At 38.5% G+C, this 13,581-nt stretch overlaps 1 protein-coding gene across 1 annotated transcript in view; it reads left to right on the top strand.

The window, feature by feature from the left end:
• Positions 1–13,013, top strand: part of slc6a6a (solute carrier family 6 member 6a) — a 34,450-nt gene extending 21,437 nt beyond the window's left edge. Inside the window, exons 10-14 of the mRNA XM_067414412.1 lie at positions 2,142–2,279; positions 2,371–2,473; positions 8,113–8,213; positions 8,295–8,465; positions 9,694–13,013. Coding sequence (XP_067270513.1) covers positions 2,142–2,279; positions 2,371–2,473; positions 8,113–8,213; positions 8,295–8,465; positions 9,694–9,849 — 669 coding nt within the window. The 3' untranslated portion in view covers positions 9,850–13,013. The remainder of the gene's footprint in view (positions 1–2,141; positions 2,280–2,370; positions 2,474–8,112; positions 8,214–8,294; positions 8,466–9,693) is intronic.
• Positions 13,014–13,581: the final 568 nt, after the last annotated feature.

Raw genomic sequence — 13,581 nt, 5'->3', positions numbered from 1 at the left:
CGCTTCAGCACAGCATTCTGGGAAGGCAGCGCTGCATTTGACCCGATTTAAACGCAGAAATGACGGGAAGCTTCACAACATCGCTTCAGTCGCGTCGCAAAGTGGATCTCCACCGTTCACTGCTGTCAGGACTTCACCAAATCATACCAAAGAAGTGTGTTTTTGATGGAGCGGTCCCAGCGATAAAGGTTCGGTTCTGCTTTGGAAGCAGCCGGTGAGTAAAACTGCTTCAAATGTCTGTGCTGTTGGCTCGTCGCGTGAGTAAACATCAGCAAACGACACGATCACGGGCTTCGTCATTCAAATGTGCTAACGGACTCTATCGTTTTTCTATGTATAACGTTACATTAGTCTCACGTGCAAAACCGTTTTGCTTGCTTCTGCTAAGGTTTAGTCGCATACAATAGTCCATAAACCAAATCATGTCTTCATAAACTGCGAGTAAACACACACAAATGTTGACAGGCCACAAAATACAGTACATACCACAGAGACGGACGTCCTGCTGTTGCTGTTTCTCCTGTTCAATTTATTTCAGCCTCCGAATGATTCTGGATCATTATCTGTATTAGCTGAGATAGCGATGGGTTTCTCCACGCTTGAGGACGTCACCGCTTTGCGTGCTCGTCATTCTTTAGCTCCGCCCACACGATACTCCTCCAGGCGCTCGTTTTTTTCCGGAAAGACTCGGTACAGCCTATATTTCTTTTATAAATATAATAAAACTAAAGACTTTTCGGAGATATGAAGGATGCAATACTACTCTATAGGTACTCAAGATTGACATGAGATTGACTGAAACTGAGTGTTTCACCCCCCCCCCCTTTAAAGTATGTTCTATATAGTATGAATGTATGTAGTATGAATTTCATCCGGACGCACTACATTCGCCATGTTGTCATTATCATGTGACCTACCAGCCTCAGTTGTGACGCTTTACTATCCCATGAGGCCACAGGAGAGGATTTATGAAAGGAAGTAAACTATCCATAGTACGCACACTTCAGAATCTCGCAGGCCACCTGAGTACTTTTTGCCTACTCGTTATTTTCTATAATTTCTTTTCATAGAGTAATAAGTGTCGCTTCTACTACAAAAATGTAATCTATACAAAAACACAACAATACAAAATTTCTCAAGACCTTTATACAGCTGAAAACATTTGAAAAAAATTTATGCATTTTCCCCCTCCAATAGTTTTGCCTTCCTACAGTCAAAATACAAAAACTATGATTAACACACAAACTGTGTAAACACTACTAACGCTGTACTGTTGGTAATGTGGGCGTCCGTACTGGACTGCAGCATCCAACGAATCACATGAGCTGTGCTTCACAAACATTGGCATTGTCCAAAAAACATCACTTCTGATTTGGATAAGGTTAAATGGTCGTTTTGTTCTGTAAATCTCCCGTCAGTATGAACACATCTTTATATCTGTATTATCACGCCAGGCATTAATTAGTTGATACAGCAACAAGTGACAAAAGCTGTCTGTTCCTCTTTTATATAGAATGGAAAGGATAGATTTTGTTTTGATGTACTCCTCAGTTGTAATTCGCTTTGGTTAAAAGCGTTTGCTAAATGCATAAATGTAAATGATGTAACCAAACAAACACACGTGACCAGTGACAGGTCTTTTCAACTGCTTTACATGAATATATATTATGTGTGTGTGTGTGTGTGTGTGTGTGTGTGTGTTCAGCATTTCCAATATCAGTGTTATATTGGTTAGGACATGGTTTATGTGACAAGGACTTGCCAGTGTGGTTATTGTTAACTAAAAATATTTTTTATAAAATTTAAGCTGAAATTAAATTTGCTATCAAATCAAAGTGTATGTGTATATATATGTATATATATGTATATATATGTGTATATATGTATATATATATGTATATATATATGTATGTATATATATGTGTGTATATATATATATATATATATATATATATATATATATATATATATATATATATATATATATATATATATAAAATGACAAAATTACTTAATAAAATAATAAAACTGAAATTATATATATAAAAAAATTAAATATTTAATACTTCATATGAGTAATACTAAAATATATCTGGTGCTTACTAATTCAATTCCTTCTTGTGTTTGTGTTCTCCCGTCAGTTTGTAGAAGTGGAGGGTCAGATCACCTCGCTGGTGGACCTGTACCCATCCCTCCTAAGGAAGGGATACCGGAGAGAAATCTTCATCGCTGTTATCTGCGTCATCAGTTACCTGCTGGGACTCACCATGGTCACTAAAGTAAGAGAGCGAGAGCGAGAGAGAAGAGTGTGTGTTTACTGTATGGACTTCACCCCAATGCTCAAGGCCCGTGTGTGTGTCTCTCTCTCAGGGTGGCATGTATGTCTTCCAGCTGTTTGACTACTATGCCGCCAGCGGTGTGTGCCTTCTCTGGGTTGCATTCTTTGAATGTGTTGCAGTAGCCTGGGTTTACGGTAAATACACACTAGATAAGGTTTCCTTCATCAATTCTGGCCTCTAGAATGAAATGATGGCAAAATATGTGAAGGGTGAAGGGCAAAAAATGAAAGCGTGACCAGTTAGAGGATACAAAAACAATAATCCAGTACATATATTTAAAATAGAAAGATTTTTAACTGTATTTTTTTAAAGAAATAAATGCATCCATGGCGAACATAAGTATCTTCTTCCAAAGACCTAAAAAAATCTTACTGACCCAAAGATTTCAACCTAAAATCATCATGTTGACGCATAAGAGCTCATGGACATGTGATGCATGACATACGACACAATTAGGGGTGTAGCGATACACGTATTCGTATTGAACCGTTCGGTACGAGGCTTTCGGTTCGGTACGCGGTACGCATTATGTACCGAACGGTTCTTGAACTAATTAATTAGATTTGGAAAATAAAAAAAGTGTGTGAAATATAATATGCGTTCAACAAGGTAGCCCAATAACCAAAACGACATAACGGGCAATGCCCCTGACACCGCCGAAGTGAAAGAAAAAAAAAACACCAAATATGTTTTAGGCTGCTCAGTCAGGTTCTCGCTTACTCAGTAGGCTACGCGCTGAATGCTCGTGGCAAAATGGCTATTGCGTTTAACAAATCAGAAATAGAAGATCCTCCAATAACCAACTGGTCTGGTGTTTGGGTGAACTTTGGATTATTTGTAAGCTATGATGGTGTTGGCAAGAGTGATAGATTAAAAAACAACGGTCTGTCGCATTTGCTGATGGTACAGCAGCGGGAATAATTCATGTCATGTCAATCAACTTATTTACGCCGACAACAAGACGATAAACAGGAGAAACAGCCACAAACTATCCCACAAACTATCCCCGCAGCATTTAGACCGACATTTCCAACTTATTCAAATGGCAAAAGACATCACCGCGGCGAGTGGTCCATTTATAGCCGCGGATATGAGACCTAACGCCCGTTTCACACGTACTCCGTCTGCAGTGCGTGTGCGGTGTGTATTTTTTCCCGTACTCATGTTAACGGATTACAGCTACACTGCACGCGGATGCGGTCCGTCTGTTCGTTCCAGGAGCGTTGCATCTGCAGCAGTGCACGGATCGTTTTCGTACCGAGTCTATTTTTACTGCGCTGCGTTGCTGCATTAAAGTGGTAGAACATTGTTCGCATTAAAATAAACATGTACTGACGCGAAAATCTAATTTCACCACAGATGCATATCATTTAAAATATACTCTTGTTTCAAATTCAACACATGGCTTTTTTTCTCAAGTAAAGCAACATAACGACACCTTACCTGGCATTTAGGTAAAAAAAAAAAAAAAAAAAAAAAAAGTGCCATAATGGAGAGCACTCGTACTTTCTTGGAGGTGAAAAGCAAAGTTCTTTTTGACCTGCAGGATTTCTTTTAAAAGGGTGTAAAAACGAAAGCAAAGACGAGAGTCGGCTGTTTTTGAATAGACTATTGTAAGTTTCTAATTTAAAATGTTTGTGATTTAAGGCTATAAACTATGTTTAAATATTTTGCCACTTGTGTGAGCTAAATCTAAAGTATATAAATATGAAAAAATGAATTTAATAAAATGTTGTTTAAATGTAGTAGGCTACGTAACCTGGCTTCTATTAAAGAGTAAACAAAGATAATTGGAATTCTGACGAGGCATGTTCAGTAAAAACTTTTGGATTTTAAATAAAAAATAATGAATCAATGCTGTGTTTGTGGTGTGCAACAGCGGATCAGTTGCGGACTGCAAACGCAGCATATGTGGAAGCACTACAGGGTGTGGGGCTCCTGCAACGCACACGCAACGCAACGCAACACGCACCGTACATGCTAATGTAAAGAGCTAATGTCTTATTCCTGTAACTACATAGAAGATGGGTAAAGTATAGCTCCATCATTGTTCAATGTAAAAAAAAAAAAAATCATACTTTGTTAGTTTTAATAAAAAAATAATTTAAAAAAAGGTAATTTATCTGCCAATTTTTTCTTTTTGCTGTATCTAAAACATACCGAACCGTACCGAACCGAACCGTGACACCAGTGTATCGTATTGAACCGAACCGTGAATTTTGTGAACCGTTACACCCCTAGACACAATATACAATAATATACAAATTTTAAAAAATCACTTCGGTTAAAAGGTACTTTAGTTTTAAAAGGTCGCATTCACACTCAATGGCCCTCATTTATCAAAAGTGCGTACACCCAAACCCACGGTGACTGAGATTTATCAATATGGCCGTTGGCGTACGGCACGCTCCAATCCTACGCCAGCTCAGGAGATGGTGTACACACGTTTGCCGTTTGAGAAACAATTCCTACCACCACAAAACGCACTGACAAAGATCTGCTATATTATGACCCACTGTAAAACAACAACAACATTGTAATTATAAACTTCAGTGTTTATTTTTGTGCAACGTAGACTTAAATGTTTAATTTGTGTGACTATAGGCTATCAAAGCATTTGAGGCATGTATTCCTCCAGTTGCGAGCCTGTGCGGCAGCTGCGCACGGACTGGGACTGAATAATTCAGACTGACAAAATAATACAAATTACATTCTTCTTCTTTTAAATATTAATAAAATAAATAATAACGACATTCTTCTTCTAAATAACAATAAGCGTCATTAATAATAAAAATCATAATAATATAATAAAAAGAATCTTACAAATTGTCATGCAATTATTAATGTGAATGAATGGTAGGCTACTCCACATCACATCATCATATCGTACACCCCAATACATGTACCGTGATACGAAATTAAATGCTAATTGTTTCAAAACATGTGCTGTAAAATAATGCATTGTGAGGTGGGCCTAATTTCTCATCCAAACAGCTTTAAACTGCTGGAATGCACTTCTTAACCTCCACACTATTAACAGTACCCGTAATTTTGGTCCATATTTGTTTGTTTTTTGGGTGCCTTTAATCCCACTCTTTAAACTCCCAAATAAAACAATTTCGTTTTTTTCCACTTCCCTGGTGATGGTCTCGATGGGCGCGTCTCAATCATCTCACAAGTTTAGTAGTCAGGGCACTGATCAGGGAGTCAGCCCATTGACTTATGTCCTAATCAGTGCCCTGACTAGTGGACTAGTAAGATGATTGAGACGCGCCCGATCACCACGTCGGAGAAGTTTCACTTCTTTGCCGTCTTCCGTGTGTCCATGGCGTAAAATGAGGGCGTGGGGGAGGCGGAGACTTGAATATATAGGGTTATAGAATATATAGCGAGTTATTCTAATGACGATCATTTTCAGCCGCGGCATTTATCAAGGGCAGGTATTGCGTACACCTGGATTGCAGAGGTGCGCACAGCTTCATAAATCAGGCGGTGAGAGGAGTGTAAGCATAATCTTACGCCAACATAGACGCCCGTTTCTATGCAAGATTGATAAATGAGGGCCATTGTTATCAAACACACACACCCTATATGCTCTACTTATTATATGGGTGTCTATCTCTTTAAAAACAGATGCTGTGGTCACTTGTTTACAGGATTAATACGCAGCTCATGCAACTTATGATCTTTGCATTAAGCTTATTGAGATTACTCAATAAACAGTGTTTGCTCAGATTAATCTTGTATAATCTTATTTAGTCTTATATAATCACATCAGTCCTCTGGGTTTATATCAGATCTCTCATTTTAGTCATGACTGGCCCCACATGAAATCAGCATGGTTTGCAGTGCTGATCGTTACTCTGACTCGATATCATTTTAAAGGTGCTGTATGTCCTTTTTAACTGCACTAAAGCATAAAAATACCTTAATATGTTTGCAGATAAGCTCACATACTTGTTTCTCTGAAAAACGCTGCTTCAGTCAGTTATTTTATTTTGATATGTGCATTCAGTGTCATAAAGTCCGTTTTTGTCTGCGTGCTTCCGCCCACTGCCAGTTTACCCAATAGTATTCCACATCCTTGTTTGTTAGTTGGTGTATATAAACACAATATATTGCAGCCATAGAAGCCAGCAAATGAACTGGGTCAGAGATCGCAGATTCTACCTGACCTAAATAGCCTCGGCATCCATCTAAAAATCTCTATGAACTGGAGTCTCTATGAATATTAAAATGCACATAAATCAACTCATGTGAGTGTCAAGTCTGAGGAGGACGGGAAAATACATCTGTCTTTAATATTTTGTATTTGGACTGCAGTTCCCATTTCAACCACTAGTCAATATTACTTACGGTACTCTGCCATTAAAGGGTTGGTTCACCCAAAAAGGAAATTGATGTCATTAATGACTCACCCTAATGTCGTTCCTCACCCGTAAGACCTCCGTTCATCATCAGAACACAGTTTAAGATATTTTATATTTTAGTCCCAGAGCATATGCAGTCAATGCCCACTATACTGTCCATGTCCAGAAAGGGAATAAAAACATCATCAGAGTAGTCCATATGTGACATCAGTTGGTTAATTAGACTCTCTTGAAGCATCAAAAATACATTTTGGTCCAAAAATATAAAAACTATGACTTTATTCAGCATTGTCTTCTCTTCCGTGTTCCTCCAAAAAGATTCAAACGGTGGGAATCGATCAATGATTCGGGTCACCAATGTCACGTGATTTCAGCAGTTCGGATCACGTCAAACCACAAAACTGCTGAAATCACGTGACACTGGCGACCCGAAGCATTGATCGATTCACTGATTCATTAACCGTTTGAATCTTTTTGGAGAAACACAGGAAGAGTAGCCTAGAAATCTAGACGCACCTTAGCGGCAGCAAACCTAATCTGCCCGCGAGTGTCGTCTAGCAACTCTCAATACCCTTCTGAGCTGTATTCCCCTAACTCTTGCCGGGCCAATCACATCGTGTATAGTCGGTGGGCGGGGCCATGATGACGACGGCCGAGTTGCGTTTGCGTGCTTCTAGTAAACACAGAAACTGGCGAACGGCGGCGGTCTTTCGAATCAGCTTTGACCGCGTCTCTGGAAGACTTGGAGTTAAGCTTTTCTCTGAGAAAAGGACAAAGAACGGCACTGAAGTCATTCTTAAAAAGGGAAGATGTGTTCGGAGTTTTGCCGACCGGATACGGCGAATGTTTAATCTATCAACGAGCTCTGTTTCACCTTCATTGCTCTGGTTGGTTGTAGCGCTATCCTATCGCGTGCAGAGGGAGTTTGAAAGACAACCGTTTATCCGCCCCTCGGATTGAGCTGTCAATGGTGAGTTTCCAGACCAAACATCTTGATGTGGGTCTGGCTTGTCAGGCTACGGGAGAAGACAATGCTGAATAAATTCATAGTTTTTGATATTTTTGGACCAAAATGTATATTTGATTCTTCAAGAGATTCTATTTCACTAACTGATGTCACATATGGACTACTTTGATGATGTTTTTATTCCCTTTCTGGACATGGACAGTATAGTGGGCATTGACTGCATATGCTCTAGGACTAAAATATAAAATATCTTAAACTGTGTTCTGATGATGAACGGAGGTCTTACGGGTGAGGAACGACATTAGGGTGAGTCATTAATGACATCAATTTCATTTTTGGGTGAACTAACCCTTTAAACTCTGAGTTGAGATGCACCTTTGCTAATGATCAAAGCACACGTCTTGAATCGATCCTGACTGCATGTGTACATTTGTAGGGGCTGATAATTTCTACGATGCTATAGAGGACATGATCGGCTACAGACCCAACAGCTGGATGAAATGGAGCTGGATGCTGATCACACCCGTCCTTTGTGTGGTAAGCGTGTGAACACAGTTTGTGCTTGAGGAATATGGCCAGCAGCAAGAGATTGTGACTATTCCCATCCTTCTATTTCAGGGTTGTTTTGTCTTTTCACTGGTGAAATACAAGCCGCTCACCTATAACAAGCTTTACAAGTACCCTGATTGGTCTGTTGGGTTGGGTTGGGCTCTTGCACTGGCTTCTATGATATGTATCCCGATGATGGTCGTCATCAAAATCATCCAATCAGACGGCTCCCTGATAGAGGTGAGAAAGTCATATATACTGTATACAAAACATGTCAGGTTGATTTATTAGTTATGCAAAGCAACATACACACATAGTGGCATTATTGATTAAGATATATATATACACACAAACAAAGTAGTGTGGTTTTTGGTAACACATTTTAGAATAATGGTCATTAGTTAACATTAACATTAAATGCTTCATTAATGCAGTTCATTATTAGTTAATTTCAACATTTACTAATACATTGATAAAATCTTGTTAACATTAATGCACTGTGAACTAACATGAACAAACCATGAACAGCTGTATTTTTATGAACTAGCGTGGTTAGTTCATATTAGGTAATACATTAACTTATGACCATTATTCTAAAGTGTTACCTGATTTTAGTTTGTTTATTTTATCATGTATTTTTATTTTATTAAAATTTGAATTTGCTTTTTAAGAAAAAAGAAAACCTTTACAACTTCCCCTCTATAATAAATGTATAACAACCGTTAAAATCAGGGAAGTTCTACCTTTTTCAAGAAATAATTATCATATTTAAATAATTTGGTATTGTATACATTAGGTACCGATTACTATTATTTGAGAAATTTAAGTCATAAAATGTAATCTTTTTTTTTTTAATTCAATGTGAATGCATTTTTGTTCTATATTTGGCATGAAGGTATATGAGGTCATTTAACATTCCTTGCCATTGCTGGAATTTTCCATCATTTATGACACCGCTTCACAGCTATTGACGAAAAATGTATATAGTAGGGAGCACAATTACTCGTCTTCTGAAGGAGTACTGAATCTCTGGATCAGAACTGACAAAAAAAGAAGCAGAAACAAGCAATAAAAGCATAGCTTATGCATGTTTTAAAAGTAAAAAAAAACTGTTTTTTGTTCAAAATGTTGCTTTTTTTTAAATGAAACTTTCCCAAATTTAAGTGCTGATAAAAAAATGCATGAAACTAAAAAGCAGAATCTATGTTCTTTGTTTTGATATTGCATTTTCAGATATTCATACAGCAACATATTCTGGGGCCATAACATTTTTTATAAAAATGATCAAAAACGCTGGCGGTGGCTGAAGTTTTTTTTTTAATTAAAGTTTTGTACACGCTGACAGGGAAAGTGTTAAAATAATAGAACTTAAACGATGTTGTATTTGTAAATCTATCATGTTAAATTCTTAACACCTGCATTTTATTATTCTTATAATAATCTTGAAAATGTACTCACACGTGTCTAGCGGATCAAAGCAGTGGCGGCGCCCGTTAAAGGAGGCGCGAGCTCTCGTCCGAAGGAGTACAGCATGAAGAACAGCGAGCTGCTTCACCCTCTGGACCCCAACGGCATCCACGCCTTCACCAAACACTCCCACACCGTCGTAGAAACTACTATGTGAGACTCTCTAAGAGAGATTCCCATTTTCTCCTGCTCCTGTCCTCTCCTATGGGAGATCCCGTTTTCCTGTGTTGTCCCTCTCCCTCCCCCTCTGTTCCTCTCTCTCGCTCCGCACTAGTGCGTTTTTACGAAATGATCTTATATCGATATATCTTTTTTGCCATGTAGGATTTGTATTCTGATTGTAATCTCTGGTATTAGCATTAATGCTGATATTGTAATAACCTGATGTGAGCTTTAGCTGTGTGGGGCGGTTTGTTTAATCTGTAGTTTCACATTAAACCGTGTCCTAATCAGGAGCGACAGGATTTACACTCATCGTCGCTTTACTAGTTCTATCATATCAATCAGAGTTTTGCTTCTAACCAGCCATGATGAGTGATTTTGGGTCACTCTGGGTAGCCCCGTCCAAAGTGAAATCCCATTGGTCCAAAATCTTGTACTGTGGTAATTCTATTCTGGAAATCATGTTGCTCCTGGTTAGGACACAATTCATCAGCAGAGAGAGCGAGTTTTAGCTTAATTTTTAGGAAAAGCAAACTAAATGTGACAATTAGCGCCGTCCGTCAGTGGTTGTGGCAGTAACTCTTGTACGATGAGGTTCCTAAATGTTCTTTGTCTTGAAGAAAAATGAATGTACCTCCGCTCTGGGCGGACGCTGTGCACAGTCATGCACACTCACATGTAAGACATAAGCAAACCTTAACGCTCTGTCCTTGAACTCTAGTGATCACTGCCATCGCACACATTGAGCCGCTGAGTTCCTTTAACACTGTAGGCAGCTGTGTTCACTGATACAGTATCATTTGATGCACAATTATAAGTGTCATTCACTGTAAGCTGATCCGAGAGCTGATGATCATTAACAGCCGTTTGGCAGCACTTTACTAGCTCTTCATGTACAGCGAGGTCCGAAAGTCTGAGACTAGGGCTGTGTTCGAAATCGCCCCCTATACCCTCATTCCCGATCCCCTACTTTACTGGCAGCTCCAGTAGTAAGATGAAAACACTTGCCTTGAACTCTGTTTTGGAAACTATAACCTTAACTAAGCCGTTTAATAAACTGTATGATATTATGCTGTAGCCACATTGGACCAGCGGTTTGGAAAATGGATGGGCGTCTTCTGGCGAGACAAGAATTAATCTGGCATGTATGCAACACTCAAAGTGCATTATGGGTATTCCCTAGCAGTTGAGCGTACATCAGTTGTACATTGTTATTGCGGTGCATTGTGGGATTGAATTGAACTCAATAACATTGACTATGGTTTCGGCACCACAAATAGTGCTATTTAAGAGTATTGAGGGCGATTTTAGACACAGCCTATACAAGTCAAAATGCTTCTACATGCTTTTTATTTTTATTTTATTTGTATTAACATTTTCTTAAATCGTAACTTTTCCCCATATATTATAATAATAAAATGTCAACTTCAGGGAATTTCTACTTTTTTTCAAGAAAACTACTTCAGATCAATCATATTTTAACCATTTGGAATTGTATACATATATACTGATATTCCACCAAAAAAAGACATATTTGAGAATTTTTTTTTCTGATTTAATGTGAATGCTGATTAATTGTGTTTATATTTATTTATCAGATTATTTTCATTATGAAATATACTTGTATATCAGAATCAGGGGCGGACTTGACCAATAAGTGAGGTAAGCTCAGGGTCTCAGGGGTCCCCAACAAATGTTTGAAAAAAATCCAATTTGACATTTGAATATGACCTTTTATTTAGAAAAGTAGAATAAAATGGTTATACAGCTAAATAAAATAGTGCATAGTTTGGTGTGTTGGGGCCCCATGCCTGGAATTGCTCAAACACTGCCCCTGATCAGCATATGAATTCGAGGTAAAAGCTGACATGAACAAAACCTGATGTACAAAGAGTCACATGATCAATGTCACTAATTAACTTCCATTTGATTAGTGACCTAGAAATAGTATGGAATTTATTATTGTTTTCCCCCAAATCCTAAATTAGATTTTGATTCTCAGACGTTTCAGACTTTTGGAGGCCGCTGTATATCACATGATTCGGCACAGCCAAACCGCTCGTCATCATAAAGCCGTCAGTTTTCAGAATGAGCGCGGGACACCTGGGCTTTATGTCCTTGCACAGAGACACTGCCATTTCCCTCTCTGGTCCAAGAATGAGATTGTTTCTTCAGCCTTAAAATGTCGAATTAAATATTCAAGCTAATCACCAACAGCAAAGAACTGCCCCTCATAATGCCTCTGTGCACTTTACCTTTGACCTTCCAGCCCATCATCAAGGCCGACCCACTTTCACCCCAATGTCTCTGTACACATCAGGGCTGCGTCCGAAATCGCATTCTTCCCAACTATATAGTAGGCGGAAAACAATGTGATGTATGAAGTATGTCTGAATTCAAAGTACTCATTAAAGTGTAGGCAAAAAGTTAACCTAGTACTTCCGGCAAGATTCTGAAGTGGGCGTACGATGGACTCTTTACTATCCCATGAGGCCGGGGGAGAGGATTTATGAATGAAAGTGAAGTGACGTAACCGACGCTGACAGGTCACATGATAATGACAGCATGGCGAATGTAGTGCGTCCGGATTACATTCATGCTATATATAGTATGTACTTTTAGTGCTCACAAAGTATTCATTCGAAATAACTACCTACTCAAGAGAGTATACGTTTTCGGATGCAGCCCAGATCATTCAACCTGACCTATGACCCCTGAACCCTCACCGATCTTGAGCTATCCGTTAACAAAGCAAGTGTTTGCTCATTTGTAGTATTTTCATTTATCTAAAATTTGCCTTTTTGTATTTAACCATTTTATACTGTACCTGATGTAATTGGTCATTTGCCTATATTTTCTCTGAATGTATTCAGAAATTTATATTTAAACGTTGATTAGTTGTCAGCCTAAAAGCAACTTGCAGTGTGCAATATTTGTAAACAACTGGCTTTGTCCATTTTTTTATTATAATTTCAACTGGAAAATACTGTAATATGATAAAAACAAAAAGATGAAAATTTTCATTCACATTTTGCTGTACTGTAAGGTAACTTGATTCAACAAAAACAAACGAAAAATCTTGTAAAACCAAAGTAGTTTTGTGACACCATTCTAGATGCATATTGCATCTTTCAGACAAAATAAAAATGTCCAATCTTGCCGTGTTGTTGTGTAAAGTCTGTTCAGAAATGTGCTTACCTGCCTTTTGATGTTCTGGACCAGGACGGGCCGGGACGTAGAAGTTCAAGCTCACATCAAAGTGAACCCTGACGGATTTGTTTCCCCCCCATATTTATCAAAGATTAAAACTGCAATATCAGTTGAAGTGGCTGATCAATCAACTGTGTGATTATGACAGTGAAATGTGGTCTTAAAATGAACACAATTAGCTTAAACGACTCGCTCTTTTCCAGTTGATTTAGCAGTTAATCAAGAGTAATTTATAACCTTAATATAGCTGTTACAACAAACAATACCATCCTTTTAGAAGTGAAGTCCACCGCGCATTCGAGCTCTCAGGATCATTATATATCTGACCGGACCATTGAATCAGCCAGTCGTAGCTTTATAAATACGGCAAGCGGATCAGTCCAGTGAAGTCAATGAATAAATCAATGCTGACCGAGTTTGGTGGCGATCGGATGAATAGGTTATGAGGAGTATATCAAATTCCAGAGCTTGGGTTTTTCAAAATCATAATAGCTGACTTCCTGTTGGGCTGGGGCCT

This window comes from Pseudorasbora parva, chromosome 13 (genome assembly GCF_024679245.1).
Source record: "Pseudorasbora parva isolate DD20220531a chromosome 13, ASM2467924v1, whole genome shotgun sequence".
In the NCBI taxonomy this organism is placed as follows: Eukaryota; Metazoa; Chordata; class Actinopteri; order Cypriniformes; family Gobionidae; genus Pseudorasbora; species Pseudorasbora parva.
The sequence above is the reverse complement of the archived record's forward strand: the minus strand, read 5'-3'. Positions and strand labels throughout refer to the sequence as shown.